The 18135-nt window shown below is 43.8% G+C and overlaps 1 protein-coding gene across 3 annotated transcripts in view; it reads left to right on the top strand.

The window, feature by feature from the left end:
- iffo2b (intermediate filament family orphan 2b) overlaps positions 1 to 16863 on the top strand; it is a 38052-nt gene extending 21189 nt beyond the window's left edge. Inside the window, exons 2-9 of one of the 3 annotated variants that reach the window (XM_071374200.1) lie at positions 2513 to 2573; positions 8148 to 8243; positions 9034 to 9084; positions 9574 to 9744; positions 10082 to 10233; positions 10923 to 11091; positions 11331 to 11429; positions 12149 to 16863. In XM_071374200.1, coding sequence (XP_071230301.1) covers positions 2513 to 2573; positions 8148 to 8243; positions 9034 to 9084; positions 9574 to 9744; positions 10082 to 10233; positions 10923 to 11091; positions 11331 to 11429; positions 12149 to 12382 — 1033 coding nt within the window. In that variant the 3' untranslated portion in view covers positions 12383 to 16863. Of the gene's footprint in view, positions 1 to 2512; positions 2574 to 8147; positions 8244 to 9033; positions 9085 to 9573; positions 9745 to 10081; positions 10234 to 10892; positions 11092 to 11330; positions 11430 to 12148 lie in introns of all 3 variants that reach the window. The other 2 variants (XM_071374193.1, XM_071374209.1) reach the window with 2 other exon arrangements.
- The last annotated feature ends 1272 nt before the right edge of the window (positions 16864 to 18135 follow it).

The following is an 18135-nucleotide window of genomic DNA, read 5'->3' as shown; positions in this document are numbered from 1 at the left end:
CAGAGCAAAAACCAAGCCATGAGGTTGAAGGAATTGTCCGTAGAGCTCCAAGACAGGATTGTGTCAAGGCACAGATCTTGGGAAGGGTAACAAAAAATGTTTGCAGCATTGAAGTTCCCCAAGAACACAGTGGCCTCCATCATTCTTAAATGGAAGAAGTTTGGAACCACCAAGACTCTTCCTAGAGCTGGCTGCCTGGCCAAACTGAGTAATCGGGGGAGAATGGCCTTGGTCAGGGAGATGACCAAGAACCCGATGGTCGCTCTTACAGAGCTCCAGAGTTCTTCTGTGGAGATGGGAGAACCTTCCAGAAGGACAACCATCTCTGCAGCACTCCACCAATCAGACCTTTATGGTAGTGGACAGACAGAAGCCACTCAGTAAAAGGCACATGACACCCCACTTTGAGTTTGCCAGATGGCACCTAAAGGACTCTCAAACCATGAGACATAAGATTCTCTTGGCCTGAATGCCAAGCGTCATGTCTGGAGGGGATGTTTTTCAGTGACAAGGACTGGAAGACTAGTCAGGATCGAGGGAATGATGAACAGAGCAAAGTACAGAGAGATCCTTGATGAAAACCTGCTCCAGAGTGCCCAGGACATCAGACTGGAGGGAGAGGTTCACCTTCCAACAGGACAATGACCCTAAGCACACAGCTAAGACAACGCAGGAGTGGCTTCGGGACAAGTCTCTGAATATCCTTGAGTGGCCCAGCCAGAGCCCGAACTTGAACCCGATCGAACATCTCTGAAGAGACCTGAAATAGCTGTGCAGCGATGCTCCCCATCCAACCTGACAGCGCTTTAGAGGATCTGCAGAGAAGAATGGAAGAAACTCCCCAAATGTAGGTGTGCCAAGCTTGTAGCATCATACCCAAGAAGACTCAAGGCTGTAATTGCTGCCAAAGGTGCTTCAACAAAGTACTGAGTAAAAGGTCTGAATACTTATGTAAATGTGATACTTCAGTTGTATATTTTTTTAAATACATTTCCAAAAACATGATTTTGCTTTGTCATTTTGGGGCATTGTGTGTAGATTGATGAAGGGAAAAAAACAACTTTAGTCTATTTTACAAAAAGGCTGTAATGTAACAAAATGTGGAAAAAGTCAAGGCGTCTGAATACTTTCCAAATGCATTGCATATGCATAATCTATTGGCAGAATTATTGATTTAACCTCAATTAGCCTCAATCTCTAGTATAAAAAGCGACCATTTTCTTGAAGTTGTGCTGCGCTATTTTTCCTACAGTTCTAGTCAATGAGCTTCAGCCACTCGCATTTGAGTGAGTGAGAAGTGGAACAAATAAACTGCATAACCAAAAGTATGTGGACACCGGCTCATCGAACATTTTATTCTAAAATCATGGGCAATAATATGGAGTTGGTCCCCCCTTTGCTGCTATAACAGCCTCCACACTTCTGGGAAGGTTTTCCACTAGATGTTAGACCATTGCTGCAGGGACTTGCTTCCATTCAGCCATGAGCATTAGTGAGGTCGGGCACTGATGTTCGGCAATTAGGCCTGGCTCGCAGTCAGCGTTCTAATTCATCCCAAAGGTGTTCGGTGGGCTTGAGGTCAGGGCTCTGTGCAGGCCAAGTTCTTCCACACTGATCTCAACAAACTATTTAATGTCTTGCTGAAACAGGAAAGGACCTTCTACAAAGTTGGAAGCACAGAATCGTCAAGAATGTCATTTGATGCTATACCATTAAGATTTCCCTTCACTGGAACTAAGGGGCCTATCCCAAACGATTAAAAACAGCCCCAGACCATTATTCCTCCTCCACCAAACTTTACAGTTGGCACTATGCATTCTGGCAGGTAGCATTCTCCTGGCATCCGCGAAACCCAGATTCATCCACCGGACTTCCAGGTGGGGAAGTGTGATTCATCACTGCAGAGAACGTGTTTCCACTCCTCCAGAGTCCAATGGTGGCGAGCTCTACACCACTCCAGCCATCCCTTGGCATTGCGCATGGTGATCTTAGGCTTGTGTGCGGCAGTTATTGTGCTGATGTTGCTTCCAGAGGCAGTTTGGAACTCGGTAGTGAGTGTTGCAGCCGAGGACAGACTGTCCCGTTCTGTGAGCTTGTGTGGCCTACCACTTTGCGGCTGAGCTGTTGTTGCTCCTAGACGTTTCCACGTACAGTTGACCGGGGCAGCTCTAGCAGGGCAGAAATTTGACAAACTGACTTGTTGGAAAGGTGGTATCCTATGACGGTACCATGTTGAAGGTCACTGAGCTCTACTGCCAAAGTTTGTCTATGGAGATTGCATGGCTGTGTGCTGGATTTAATACACCTATCAGCAACGGGTGTGGCGGAAATGGCTGAATCCATTAATTTAAAGGGGTGTCCACATACTTTTGTATATATAGTGTATGTCTTTACTATCTGTGACTCTTCACACTAAAATATACCTCTAAGGTGTATATATATTACAATACTCATGTATAAGCATAGCCATGTAAATGCAGGTAACTGACCATCCGTGTGTTCTGTGTTCTAGATGGGAAGAGGAGCTGAACAGACGAGAGCATATGGAGTCCATGGTGGAATCCATGCAGGAGGTTAGTAGACATTAACCATCAATTCACTTTCACCATTACAACAATTCACCACCATTACATCAACTTACCATTAGGTCAATTCACCTTCACTATTACATCAATTCACTCTAATCTCAACATCCAATTCTACTTTATTCCTAGCTACAGTATAGTGCCTCTCAAGGGGTCATTGTCATAAAGAAGACATAGAGACAGACATGAAGCCTATAGGTGCTTGAAAATATATATTTCCTGCTGAATTACTTACCTGTCCCCATCCTTCCTTTCTTATGGTCTTTTTACCCATAATGTCCTTGAGCAGGTGTCTGTCAACTGAATTGGGCCAGAGACGGTTAGCTAGCTAGGGAGATGTCAGAAAATAAAACCTACAAACAGCCTAGATGGCTCACATAGCAGACCTGAATGTCAGTGTCTCCCCACTATTCCCTGTGTCTCTGTAGATAAAACACATTAGTCCCCATCGTCACATCAGTGGATAACATGGCGCCGGAGAACAAGGCTGACGTTTTACGTATTCCTAACCAATTGTGGGTCTTTTTTGTTTGTTTCTTTGTTTGTAACATATTTTTTTACTTGTTTTGTACTTAATGTTGCTGCTACCGTCTCTTATGACCGAAAATGACTTCTGGGCATCAGAATCGCGATTACTCACAACGGACTGGCAGAATCCTTTTTTTCCCTTTAACGAGTCCGACGAGCCCGAGGTGAATGATATACTGCTTTCCCGTGAACAGGCCCAGTTCCCCGTCATTTGCGTGAAGAGAAGTCAGAGAAAAAGGGGCCAGAAAAAAGGGGCTGCCTTCTGAGAATTCGTAGGCGATCGAATAAACCCCCACTTCCTTCCATTCTGTTAGCAAACGTGCAATCTTTGGAGAATAAAATCAATGACCTACGCGGAAGATTAAACTTACAACGGGACATTCAAAACTGTAATATCTTATGCTTCACAGAGTCGTGGCTGAACAACGACATTATCAATATACAGCTGGCTGGTTATACGCTGTATCGGCAGGACAGAACAACGGCGTCTGGTAAAACAAGGGGCGGCGACTATGTATTTTTGTAAATAACAGCTGGTGCACGATATCTAAGGAAGGCTCAAGGTTTTGCTCACCTGAGGTAGATAATCTCATGACAAGGTCCTAGTAGCCGGGGACTTTAATGCAGTGAAACTTAAATCCATCTTCCAAATTTCTATCAGCATGTTAAATGTGCAACCAGAGGGGGGAAAAAACTATGGACCACCTATACTCCACAAACAGAGACGCATACAAAGCTCTCCCTCGCCCTCCATTTGGCAAATCTGACCATAATTCTATCCTCCTGATTCCTGCTTACAAGCAAAAATTAAAGCAGGAAGCACCAGTGACTAGATCAATAAAAAAGGGGTCAGATGAAGCAGATGCTAAGCTACAGGACTGTTTTGCTAGCTCAGACTGGAATATGTTCCGGGATTCTTCCGATGTCATTGAGGAGTACACCACATCAGTCATTGGCTTCATCAATAAGTGTACCGATGACGTCGTCCTCACAGTGACCATACGTACATACCCCAACCAGAAGCCATGGATTACAGGCAACATCTGCACTGAGCTAAAGGCTAGAACTGCCGCTTTCAAGGAGCGGGACTCTAACCCGGAAGCTTATAAGAAATCCCGCTATACCCTCCGACGAACCATAAAACAGTAAAGCATCAATACAGGACTAAGATCGAATTGTACTACACTGGCTCTGACGCTCGTCGGATGTGGCAGGGCTTGCAAACCATTAGACTACAAAGGGAAACACAGCCGAGAGCGGCCCAGTGACACAAGCCTACCAGACGAGCTAAACTACTTCTATGCTCGCTTCGAGGCAAATTACACTGAAACATGCATGAAAGCACTAGCTGTTCCGGAAGACTGTGTGATCACGCTCTCCGCAGCCGATGTGAGTAAGACCTTTAAACAGGTCAACATTCACAAGGCAGCATGGCCAGACGGATTACCAGGACGTGTACTGCGAGCATGCGTTAACCAACTGGCAAGTGTCTTCACTGATATTCAACCTCTCCCTGTCCGAGTCTGTAATACCAACATGTTTTAAGCAGACCACCATAGTGCCTGTGCCCAAGAACACTAAGGTAACCTACCTAAATGACTACCGACCCGTAGCACTCACGTATGTAGCCATGAAGTGCTTTGAAAGGCTGGTCATGGCTCACATCAACACCATTATCCCAGAAACTCTAGACCCACTCCAATTTGCATACCACTCTAACAGGTCCACAGATTATGCAATCTCTATTGCACTCCACACTGCCCTTTCCCACCTGGACAAAAGGAACACCTATGTGAGAATGTTATTCATTGAGTACAGCTCAGCGTTCCATACCGTAGTGCCCTCAAAGCTCATCAATAAGCTAATGACCCTGGGACTAAACACCTCCCTCTGCAACTGGATCCTGGACTTCCTGACGGGCCGATCCCAGGTGGTAAGGGTAGGTAACAACACATCCGCCATGCTGATCCTCAACACAGGGGCCCCTCAGGGTTGCGTGCTCTGTCCCCTCCTGTACTCCCTGTTCACTCATGACTGCACGGCCAAGCACGACTCCAACACCATCATTAAGTTTGCCGATGACACAACAGTGGTAGGCCTGATCAACGACGAGACAGCCTATACGGAGGAGGTCAGAGACCTGGCCATGGGGTGCCAGGACAACCACCTCTCCCTCAATGTGATCAAGACAAAGGAGATGATTGTGGACTACAGGAAAAAGAGTACCGAGCATGCCCCCATTCTCATCGACAGGGCTGTAGTGGAGCAGGTTGAGAGCTTAAAGTTCCTTGGTGTCCACATTACCAACAAACTAACATAGTCCAAGCACACCAATAATGTCATGAAGAGGGTACGACAAAACCTATTCCCCCTCAGGAGACTGAAAAGATGTGGCATGGGTCCTCAGATCCTCAAAAGGTTTTACAGCTGCCACATCGAGGGCATCATGACTGGTTGCATCACTGCCTGGTATGGCAACTCCTCGGCCTCCAACCGCAAGACACTACAGAGGGTAGTGCGAATGGCCCAGTACATCACTGGGGCCAAGCTTCCTGCCATCCAGGACCTCTGCACCAGGTGGTGTCAAAGGAAGGCCCTAAGAATTGTCAAAGATTCCAGCCACCCTAGTCATAGACTGTTCCCTCTGCTACCCCCCTTTTACACCGCTGCTACTCTGTTATCATCTATGCATAGGCACTTTAATAACTCTACCTACATGTATATATTACCTCAACTAACCGGTGCCCCCTCACATTGACTCTGTACCGGTACCCCCCTGTGTATAGTCTCACTATTATTATTTTACTGCTGCTCTTTATTTACTTGTTACTTTTATTTCTTATTCTTACTCATATATTTTTTTCAACTGCATTTTTGGTTCGGGGCTCGTAAGTATGCATTTCACTGTAAGGTGTTGTATTCGGTGCATGTGACTAATACAATTTGATTTTAGTTTATAGTATCATGGCCCAAGCCAAGGCACTATGCTCCCTATGCCACATCAAACACCTCTGCAGGTGCTAGTATAGTAGCAACCCCATCTTTCTGCACAACCATTGAGGACACATCGATCAACGGCAGCATCTGTGTTTGTGTTGGATTATGGCTCAGCAGAATGCTGGAAGTGAAAATAATTCCCTGGGGGGCTCTTACCTCTCTGAGCTCACACAGGCAGATGTTGTTTAGCATGGAAGTGAAACAGGAAATCTGCTCTCTGATAGTCATTTGATAAAGGATATCAGTTGATTATGTAGTGTGATTAACTCTGTATGTAGTCCCCCTCGGCATCTACTGTAATGTCCTTAATCCATCTTTATCACTTACAGTTATTCCACTGAATAATGTAAAAATATAGATTGGGGCCATATTCAATATCATGCTGTCTCGAATATGGTAAATAAGAATGTGTGTTCGTTTTTGCTGCATGTGTTTGATTGTATGTGCTTGGGGCATGTGTTTGAATTGTGTAAATACAGTTGAAGTCGGAAGTTTACATACAGTTAGGTTGGAGTCATTAACTTGTTTTTCAACCACTCCATACATTTCTTGTAAACAAACTAGTTTTGGCAAGTCGGTTAGGACATCTACGTTGTGCACGACACAAGTAATTTTTCCAACAATTGTTTACAGACAGATTATTTCACTGATAATTCACTGTATCACAATTCCAGTGGGTCAGAAGTTTACATACACTAAGTTGACTGTGCCTTTAAACAGCTTGGAAAATTCCAGAAAATGTCATAGCTTTAGAAGCTTCTGATACGCTAATTTACATCATTTGAGTCAATTGGAGGTGTACCTGTGGATGTATTTCAATGCTTACCTTACTCAGTGCCTCTTTGCTTGACATCATGGGGAAATCAAAAGAAATCAGCCAAGACCTCAGAAAAAAAATTGTAGACCACATGTCTGGTTCATCCTTGGGAGCAATTTCCAAACGCCTGAAGGTACCACGTTCATCTGTACAAACAATAGTACACACGTATGTGTACACCATGGGACCACGCAGCCGGCATACCGCTCAGGAAGGAGACACGTTCTGTCTCCTAGAGATGAACGTACTTTGGTGTGAAAAGTGCAGATCAATCCCAGAACAACAGCAAAGGAGCTTGTGAAGATGCTGGAGGAAACAGGTACGAGTCCTATATCAACATAAGCTGAAAGGCCGCTCAGCAAGGAAGAAGCCACTGCTCCAAAACTGCCATATAAAAGTCAGACTACGGTTTGCAACTGCACATGGGGACAAAGACCGTACTTTTTGGGGAAATGTCCTCTGGTCTGATGAAACAAAAATGGAACTGTTTGGCCATAATGACCATCGTTATGTTTGGAGGAAAAAGGGGGATGCTTGCAAGCTAAAGAACACCATCCCAATCGTGAAGAATGGGGGTGGCACCATCATGTTGTGGGGGTGCTTTGCTGCAAGAGGGACTGGTGCACTTCACAAAATAGATGGCATCATGAGGAATGAAAATTTTGGATATATTGAAGCAACATCTCAAGACATCAGTCAGGAAGTTAAAGCTTGGTCGCAAATGTGTCTTCCAAATGGACAGTGACCCCAAGCATACTTCCAAAGTTGTGGCAAAATGGCTTAAGGACAACAAAGTCAAGGTATTGGAGTGGCCATCACAAAGCCCTGACCTCAAGCCTATAGAAAATTTGTGGGCAGAACTGAAAAAGCGCGTGCGAGCAAGGAGGCGTACAAACCTGACCCAGTTACACCAGCTTTGTTAGGAGGAATGGGCCAAAATTCGCCCAACTTATTGTGGGAAGCTTGTGGAAAGCTACTCGAAACATTTTACCCAAGTTAAACAATTTAAAGGCAATGTTACCAAATACTAATTGAGTGTATGTAAACTTCTGACCCACTACTATTATTCTGACATTTCACATTCTTAAAATAAAGTGGTGATCCTAACTGACCTAAGACAGGGAATTTTTACTTGGATTAAATGTCAGTAATTGTGAAACTGAGTTTAAATGTATTTGGCTAAGGTGTATGTAAACTGTATGTGTGTGTGGTGTGTTCAGAGTGCTCAGGAGGCAGAGGAGATCCAGGATGAACTGAATGAGAAGGTGGACAGGCTGAAGGCTGAGCTGGTGGTTTTTAAGAGTCTCATGAGCGATGTAAGTATAACATACACACCTTCCCTTCACACTCCACTGCAGCACTGTCACAGACTGACAGATACCCCAGTCATATTCCTGTTCAAATGATGCCAATTATATTCTCAACAATACAACAGCATTGGTTGTATTGACAGTAGTATTGTTCTTTATAGGTGATGATAGATGATAGTTGTCAGTCATACTGTAGAGGTCTTTAGGACTTCTTTCATCACACTGAACACTCTGAGACTGGGCTCCAGGACAGGCTAGCAGATTCACACCCCTCCTTTTTTGTATTTTTACCCAGCAGTGGAAACATATTCTGCTGCAATTGCAAGAGGGCCTTTCAGACAGGTATTCATTGAATGCTCCGATAACAAGTGTTCATAAACACACAGTAGATCAGCAGGACCTTACACTATATCTGCGCAGCACCTTATTTTTCCCATGGAGCTTGCCTCTAGTGTAACGGCTGTAATATATTGCAGCTGGCCAAGCCTTAGCTTTTGTTTGGTCAGGAATGAATAAACAAAATTAGCAAGGAGTCGTTTGGATTTCCGTTGAAACCATTTTAGCTTGGCTCCCTCTCTTGTTTACTTCTGTGTTTAACTGGCCATGTCAGTTAGTGGCATTATGGGTAATAGCAGCTGCCTCCTCATGACACATATCTGTAGTCAGAGAAGGATATATGCAGTACATATGAGGCAACACACAGTGTGACCTGATAGACCTCCAGGGTAGTGAATAAACACTGTGATTTGGGACGTGTCCTTTGAATAGGTGTACTTTGTCGTTGCTCACTATTAAGGGCGGTCGACGTCTGAGTTCCCAATATGTCAGGAGGGATCTGGATATGAAAGTAAGAGATTCCTCTATTCCTGCCTTCCCACTTCCCTTCACCCTAGAATCAGAATCTTACTACACTACTGTGAGTGTTGTAGACGGTGAAGTATAGAATTGTTTGGTCATAACTAGCATATTAGAGTAATTGCAAGTTATTGAGTGACAAAAAGAAGCATGAGATGTAGCAGTGATCAAATTCACCTTGGAGTGTAGGATGTTTCCTTTGGACCTTCACAGAGATGTTGCATGATGTGTTATTGACCCAGACTGACTGGATGTGGGTTTCTGCTGGGTCTGCAATCTAACCACAGTGTATTCAATTGACTTTAATACTGCTGCAAATGGTCAGTCACAGATATGAACTCAGCATGTGACTTATATTATTCATATCAGTCTCATGGCTTTGAAATGCCTTTAGACATTTGTTGAGTACAGTAAGTGGAGGTTTTGAGTGGATGATTCAATGCTTCACAGCCAACAACAGACACATCTCCTTCCTCTCCAGCAAATGTCTGACCTGGACTCTAAGATCCAAGAGAAAGCCATGCGAGTGGACATGGACATCTGCCGGCGCATCGACATCACCGCCAAACTGTGTGACGTGGCTCAGCAGCGCAACTCAGAGGACATGTCCAAGATGTTCAATGTCAGCCCAGCCAGGTCGCTCCCAGAGAGGGTGTGTATCTATCTGTATGTTAGGCCTCAGTCTGCAACAGCTAACAGTGTACTGCTGCTACACTCTCTTCTACATAGGCAGACACACACAGCCACAAACACAATGCTCATTGATCCTTCCACCATGCCCATACACAAACAGTCGCTGCTCAGTGGTGAACTGAAGCTTTGACATTCCATTGCGCATTGCTGGCCAAAGCTAAAATATGACCAGAGGCTTTTTAGGTGGTGCATGGTACTGCCTAAATTATTAATATCAGAATAGACATATTGCCCAAAATTCTGTCCTGCATTGATGCACTGAGTGACTAACCTGGTTGGGGGTGTGTGTGTTCCAGGGTGCCATGGCGTGCTGCAGGAAGAAGGAGTGCAGGCCTGTGTCTGATGAGGACAGCTCTGAGATGGATGCAGACCCCAGCACCAGTACCTCAGAGGAGGAGGAGGTCCCTCTTAACATCACTGATGAAATGAAACGAATGCTCAACCAACTGTGAGTCAGCCTTCACATGCACACTCATTACAGCTATCCAGAAAGACGAGCTGGCTTCATTATGACCCCCTCCACACGTGCGCACACACATCACAGGAGGCTGCTGAGGGGAGAACGGCTCATAGTAATGGCCGGAACGGAGCATATGGAATGGCATCAAACACCTGGAGGCCATGTGTTTGACGTATATGATACCATTCGACTGATTCTGCTCCAGTCATTACCATGAGCCCTTTCTCCCCAATTAAGGTGCCACCAACCTCCTGTGACAATCACACCCCAGTGGTGCATTGTATTTATATAATGTTGTCCTTTACTCCCATCTAGTGTTAATGCAGAGTGTGGCATTCATTGTTTTCAGTAGGGCCACCAAAAGCTAGATGAGAACATTACATTACAGAATGTCTTCATTGTGTAAATGTTTGCCTAAAATGTAGTTTTGAGTATCAGTGTGAATAATAAAAGTATAATTTGTGTTCCACTAAAACTTCTGTCACTGTCTCAAGTCTTTCTCAAACACTGTATGTAGTCTGTTTTCCTGCATGTCTTCTCTATGGATCTTTCTTTCTCCTCTGTGTTTGGACCTCTTGTAAATGTGTTGCCTGTTGTTTCTCCTCCTTTCTTCCCTTTCTTTTCCTTCCTGTCTCTGTGCCACACAGACATAGTTCAGATGATAATTGTGTTGCCAGGAGGGAGACGTTTGACATTGATGACGACTGTGACAGCCTGACGTGGGAAGAGAATGACGAGACCCTGTTGCTATGGGAGGACTTCACCAACTATAACATACAACCCAGTGCCATCACCGCATCAAACTGCACAGCCACCAGCGCAGCCAACAGCAACACAGAGGAGCCTGTGAGTCAGATTAGATACCACACAGCAAATGTCAAGGATACTTATGTACAGGACAAATCTAAAACAGTTAAATTACCACTACCTACTGATATACTAATGGTCAAGGGTACAGGAGGGCATTGAGTCGTCGGTTACCTCCCATACTTCCCATCCATTCATATTCGGCAAACACAAATGTTTGCAGTAAAATAAAGTTTTTTCATTTTGACTTGGAGGTAATCCTCTTTGCTTCCTCCCAGGTCTCTCAGGATGGAAGCCTGGGCAGCCTCATAGATGAGACAGAATCACTATTCAAGACCAGAGAGCAGGACTACCAGGAGACCATTGGCGCGATTGAGGTGAACAGGCTGTGTGTGTATGAGAGCGAGAATGTGACAGAAACAGAGGTACAGTAACAAAAATAGAGGAGAATGAAATCTCCTGAGATGTATCTGCCTGTTAGCGATCTATTGCATCTAACAGGAACACCTGTCAAGTAACAGGACAACGACTGCGTTTTGATTTGTTGGTTGTTTTGTCCCTGTTCCTGTTTGGTTTTGATTTGTTGGTTGTTTTGTCCCTCTTCCTGTTTGGTTTTGATTTGTTGGTTGTTTTGTCCCTCTTCCTGTTTGGTTTTGATTTGTTGGTTGTTTTGTCCCTCTTCCTGTTTGGTTTTGATTTGTTGGTTGTTTTGTCCCTCTTCCTGTTTGGTTTTGATTTGTTGGTTGTTTTGTCCCTCTTCCTGTTTGGTTTTGATTTGTTGGTTGTTTTTGTCCCTCTTCCTGTTTGGTTTTGATTTGTTGGTTGTTTTGTCCCTCTTCCTGTTTGGTTTTGATTTGTTGGTTGTTTTGTCCCTCTTCCTGTTTGTTTTGAGTTGTGACCATTCATCTGGCCAGAGTGACTCAGTCCCTGACAGGGCTGGCACCTGTCCCAGCTCAATGTCACTGATGTCTCTCTCTCTCTCCTCCCTACCCTCTCTCTTCTGTCCTCCTTACTCTTTCCCCTTCTCTCTATTTCTCTGGCTTCCTTTCTCCTCATCTCATCTCCTCTCTCTATCATCTCTCTCTCCCTCACTCAGATGGAGCTAGCCACAGCGAAGAATGACATGAACAGACACCTGCATGAGTACATGGAGATGTGTAGCATGAAGCGTGGTCTGGACGTGCAGATGGAGACGTGCAGGAGGATGATCAAAGGGGGCAGGAACTCTCCCTCTGTCAGCTCGGTGGCCAGCAGCGACTCAGGGAATACTGACGAGATCCAGGACGAACTATTGGACAAGGACGGAGAGGCTGAGGTGCCAATCAGCTGATGGCTGTCCTGCCTGGCACCGCCCCTCACTCCTCCATTCACTGACGTATAGCTGCTCACAGAGCTCCACCCTGCTTGGGGGTTGGCCCGTTTGGCACTTTTGGCTGGGGGTCCTGATGGTCCTAAGGGTCTGTCCCACTCTCCCAGGCCTAGAACTGGTGCTTATTGTCTCTGTTCTCATAGGGATGGAGGGGGACGGTGTTCCTTTGCTTCACAAATATTATTAGGCAGAGGTGGCACATACAATATAGTGTCAGCTGTGCTCTCTTCCTCAGTGCTGCCTTGCTGGTTTCTTCAACCTAATCAGAGCTCCACAAGAACATCCAGCAAAACAGTCAACCTTATCAAACCAGTCGTACTGGCTCACTATTAGCATATTCGAAACAGTTGCACTGTCACCATCGTCAATCTGTTGGCCTGAGGTGGACAGTCCATTTGGTCAACAGGGAACAACATACACAACAGTATTCACCAGTGAGAATATATGCCTGAGTTATTTTAATAACCACAAATCAAGAGTAATCACACCATTTTTTACTTGCATGTGCCCCATGGATGTAGATGGATCATTCACATACAGTACACTGTACATGCACATGTACAATTGGGTATTGAAATGTTCTCACCAGAGTCAATACAAACAAAACAGCCTGACTGGACTCTCCACGGTTACCAGTGTTTACTGGGGAACGGAGCACAGCCCTTTGCTGCATAATGCGTTGTTCAAGCTCTATGCAATTTAGCTAGCCTTATTTCAGGATGACATTCCCTACCCTTCTTTTCCCTTATGATTAGCCTTTTTAAGCTGGGAAGGTGTTTTCTAGTTGTCATTCAGAGTGCTCATGTGTGTTCTTCGAAGTGGAAGGTGCAGAATTGTCTCAAAAAAGGGAAATGTTGGAACAGTGACCCCTAGTTGTCTTTGTCAAAGTCATACCCCTTCCCTCCCTACCCATGTTAATTTAATGTCTACACAAGATTATCGAAAATAATATGGAACAAGGCACCAGCAAATATGCTGTTTGATTTGTATTGCCTTTTTCTGATCACTATCATACTAAGCTTCAGCTCAATTTTGTAATTTCCCCTAAAATGTATATGTTATGATTGGTAGAACTAAGTTCTTGATTGTCCCTTGGGCTACTCTTTGGTAAGTCCAAAGGGCTGTTGAGAGTTATTGGTCATCTGTTTGTCCTCTCAGAGAGAGGGTATGGAAGTTATATTACACAAAACAATCACGGAAACTGGCAACACCATGTACATTGGTTGCTAATACAATTCCTAACTTATACACTGTACAATGCCATATTTAGGTTATATTTTTGCCAATCTGGGCGCCTAACCTCAGATGGCGTCTCACAAAAACTCCCCTCCCTTCTGTCCAGCCTATCATATTCCGTTGTCCCATTGTCATGTGCCCTGGATTGGGCTTAGAATTCTTTGTACATACATAAGAGACACAGGAGGTTGGTGGCACCTTAATTGGGGAGAACGGGCTCATTCTAATGACTGGAGCGGAATAGGTGGAATGGTAAAATTCATCAAACACATGATTTCCAGGTGTTTGATGCCATTCCATGAGCCGTTCTCCCCTCAGCAGCCTCCTGTGATAAGAGGGCTGTTGGCATGTGATCGTATACCCTAGATGCCTTTCTGTTCATAATGCGTTATACGTAATTCATTTTGTTGTATTACATTCAGTCTAATGATTTTCATTGAATTAATCAATTAACAAAATTGATGAACGCACAAGGATTGGGAGAGGTTTTCTGCAAGTTATTTTTCAATTGGTTTATGAAATGTTAGTTTGCAGAATCAAGAACAAAAGTGCTATTTGTATGATGAAGGTTTTAATAATTACATTTGTCATTGCATTGTCTCTATGGGCTATTGCATTTGGTTGTTTCTCTGAGTTGTTTTACATTTGAACTAGAGGCACATCATAGTTGCAGTACAATAGTGTTGCAATTCTCGATTTCTTAAATCAAGAGACATTTTGAGATCGGAATCAATTCCTGTAGCTTTAAATGGGCCTATAGTCCATGAAATTGCATTATACAGATTGAATTGTGAGTGTTGAGGCAGAAATGAAATATTCTCTGCTGTTGTATTAACGATCATGGATGGTCAAAATGGTCAGGACACTTAACTATTTCGTCTGACACAAAAAGGCTGGCCCAACCATAGTAAAATATCCAGACACATGCACATAACAGATAACATTTAGGGAGAGGCCTTATTCCCAGCTAACCATCAAAATACATTGTATAAGATTTAAAACCAGCATGACGTAAGCCATGTTTTTGTTCATCCTTTGCTGCACCATACAGTGTAACTGGTAACCATTAGGCCTATGCCCTTATTTCTCATGATGTCTCACGATGTCATTTCTACAAAGAGAACAAATCAAATAACATACGCTACATACACAAAAGTATGTGGACACCCCTTCCAATTAGTGGATTCGGCTATTTCATGCACACCTGTTGCTGACAGGTGTATAAAATCGAGCACACAGCCATGCAATCTCCATAGACAAACATTGGCAGTAGAATGGCCTTACTGAAGAGCTCAGTGAATTTCAACATGGCACCGTCGTAGGGTGGCACCTTTCCAACAAGTCAGTTCCTCAAATGTCTGCCCTGCTAGAGCTGCACCGGTCAACTTTAAGTGCTGTTATTGTGAAGTGGAAATGTCTAGGAGCAACAACAGCTCAGCCGTGAAGTGGTAGGCCACATAAGCTCACAGATCGGGACTGTGTGTAAAAATTGTCCGTCCTTGGTTGCAACACTCACCACAGAGTTCCAAACTGCCTCTGGAAGCAATGTCAGCACGACTGTTTGTCGGGAGCTTCATGAAATGGGTTTCCATAGCCGAGCAGCCGCACGGAAGCCTAAGATCACCATGCGCAATGCCAAGCGTCGGCTAGAGTGGTTTAAAGCTTTCGCCATTGGACTCTGGAGCAGTGGAAACTTGTTCTCTGGAGTGATGAATCACGCTTCACTGTCTGGCAGTCCGACCAACAAATCTGAGTTTTGCGGATGCCAGGAGAATGCTACCTACCCCAATGCATAGTGCCAACTGTAAAGTTTGGTGGAGGAGGAATAATGGTCTGGGGTTGTTTTTAATGGTTCAGGATAGGCCCCTTAGTTCCAGTGAAGAGAAATCTTGACACTATAGCATACAGTGACATTCTAGACGATTCTGTGCTTACAACTTTGTGGCAACAATTTGGGGAAGGCCCTTTCCTGTTTCAGCATGACAATGCCCCCGTGCACAAAGCGAGGACCTTACAGAAATGGTTTGTCGAGATTGGTGTGGAAGAACTTGACCGGCTTGCACAGAGCCCTGACCTCAATCCCATCGAACAACTTTGGGATGCACTGGAACGCCGACTACGAGCCAGGCCTAATTGCCCAACATCAGTGTCCGGCCACACTAATGCCCTTGTGGCTGAATGGAAGCAAGTCCCCGCAACAATGTTCCAACATCTAGTGGAAAGCCTTCCCAGAAGTGGAGGCTGTTATAGCAGCAAAGGGGGGACCAACTCCATATTAATGCCCATGATTTTGGAATGAGATGTTTGACGAGCAGGTGTCCACATACTTTTAGTCATGTAGGGTATTTCCCATTGAACAGATTGTAGACATGTCGATTATGGCAGCCCCCCGCACCTCTCTGATTCAGAGGGGTTGGGTTAAATGCGGAAGACAGATTTCAGTTGTACAACTGACTAGGTATCCCCCTTTCCCTTTCTTTGCTAAATGTATGGTCAATATTCAGGGGCAGTCTTCTGAGTACAGTCCAACCTAACTATCAGAACTGGTGCAAAAAACAATCTCGCGCCGTGAGTTAGAACACATCTGATGTGTACCTGACACATTGTTCTTTGTCCAGCAAGCAAACACAAATGGTAAATATTTAATTGAACTAGTGTGTAGCCTACCCTTACAGGACTATGATCATCTAGAAAGTCTGGCTCATTGAGCCTATATGGGACCCTGCAGTGGTTGGGTTTAAATGTTTCATGGGTGTTTTATATGAGTCGGTTTTATTAATGTAGTGCAAGGGTCTAAAGTGTTACATTAGCCATTGCTGATATGTATTTTATATTGCTTTGTCACCATAACATACAGAGCTTGCCTATAGAGTATTGTAGAGATAGCAGTAGGTCAGAATCCCCAGTCAAAGTAGCCATTGAGGAAAGTACTGTCTTTACTATGACCATTGATGTCAGTGTATTTTTAGACACATGACATTATGATGATGCTATTTCAAGCCTGCTGTTTCTAACTCACATTTCTGTCCCTGCATCTTTTTATTTCAATGCATACCTCTGTGCATTGTAAAGTACATGTTCTTTTTATGTCAACTATCAGTAAAACTTTGCATTCATGGGGATTTAGGATATACTGTTAAAAAAAAAAAAGTACACTTGTTATTGGTGTTGGGGGGAAATGAAATAAAATTGTGGATTGCCTTTAACTTGAGTCTTTGTTCTCCTTTGGAGATGTAGGCTATCATGTTTAATTATACATATTATAATGTTTGATCTGCATATAATTGCACCCACATCATGCACCCATGCTGGCATGCATTTTTTAGATGCATGCCAGCAAAGCCCCTACACAACACTAAACAATACATTAATTGCACTATGATGGTGACAAATGGTGCCCACAAACTGTTAGGGCCTACATAAAGCTGTCCCAACAGGAGTGCTTTCTTTTCAGCACCATGGAGTGAATCCTTCAAACTGCTACATCTGGATAATCAGCGGAGCCTTGTCTGGCAGCAAAACAGTTCATTCAGCCTCATTTACTTTTTAAAAAACATAGCTGATATAGCTGACCTGCTTATTAAACAAATGTGGTTTCTACTGACAATTGAGATTCACAAACTATGACATAAGGGAATGAGTGGATAAAAGGCAATCCGTCATTTTGATTAAGACATTTATGAGAGAGCTAAAACTAAAACGTTTGTTCAGCACTTTTGAAATGTAGAGCGACAGAATTCTGAACAGGCTGTTTTTACAGTATTTTCCCTGTATACCAAGTCAGAACTGTAGGAAAAATAAAGGGGGCATATAAGCAGAAAATGAAATCTCGTACAATATTCAATGATGATTTCTCTAAAACAGGCTAGTATAGGCTACATGTGCACCACCAAGTCAGAACAGTAGTCTAAGTTATGAGGGGGAAAGGGACCAAATTATTAGGGTGAAGCACATGGGCTACTAACACCTTACTACACAACATACACTTAGTATTGCTTTCTTAGCTACATTATACAGTTGAAGTTTACATACACTTAGGTTGGAGTCATTAACACTCGTTTTTCAACCACTCCACAAATTTCTTGTTAACAAACTATAGTTTTGGCAAGTTGGTTAGGACATCTACTTTGTGCATGACAAGTATTTTTCCAACAATTGTTTATACAGACAGATTATTTCACTTATTAACTGTATCACAATTCCAGTGGGTCAGAAGTTTACATACACTAGGTTGACTGTGCCTTTAAACAGCTTGGAAAATTCCAGAAAATGATGTCATGGATTTAGAAGATTCTGATAAGCTAATTGACATCATTTGAGTCAATTGGAGGTGTACTTGTGGATGTATTTCAAGGCCTACCTTCAAACTCAGTGCCCCACCTTCAAACTCAGTGCCCCTTTGCTTGACATCATGGGAAAATCAAAAGAAATCAGCCAAGACCTCAGATTTTTTTTTTTGTAGACCTCCACATGTCTGG

This window comes from Salvelinus alpinus, chromosome 2 (assembly GCF_045679555.1).
Source record: "Salvelinus alpinus chromosome 2, SLU_Salpinus.1, whole genome shotgun sequence".
NCBI lineage: Eukaryota > Metazoa > Chordata > Actinopteri > Salmoniformes > Salmonidae > Salvelinus > Salvelinus alpinus.
The sequence above is the reverse complement of the archived record's forward strand: the minus strand, read 5'-3'. Positions and strand labels throughout refer to the sequence as shown.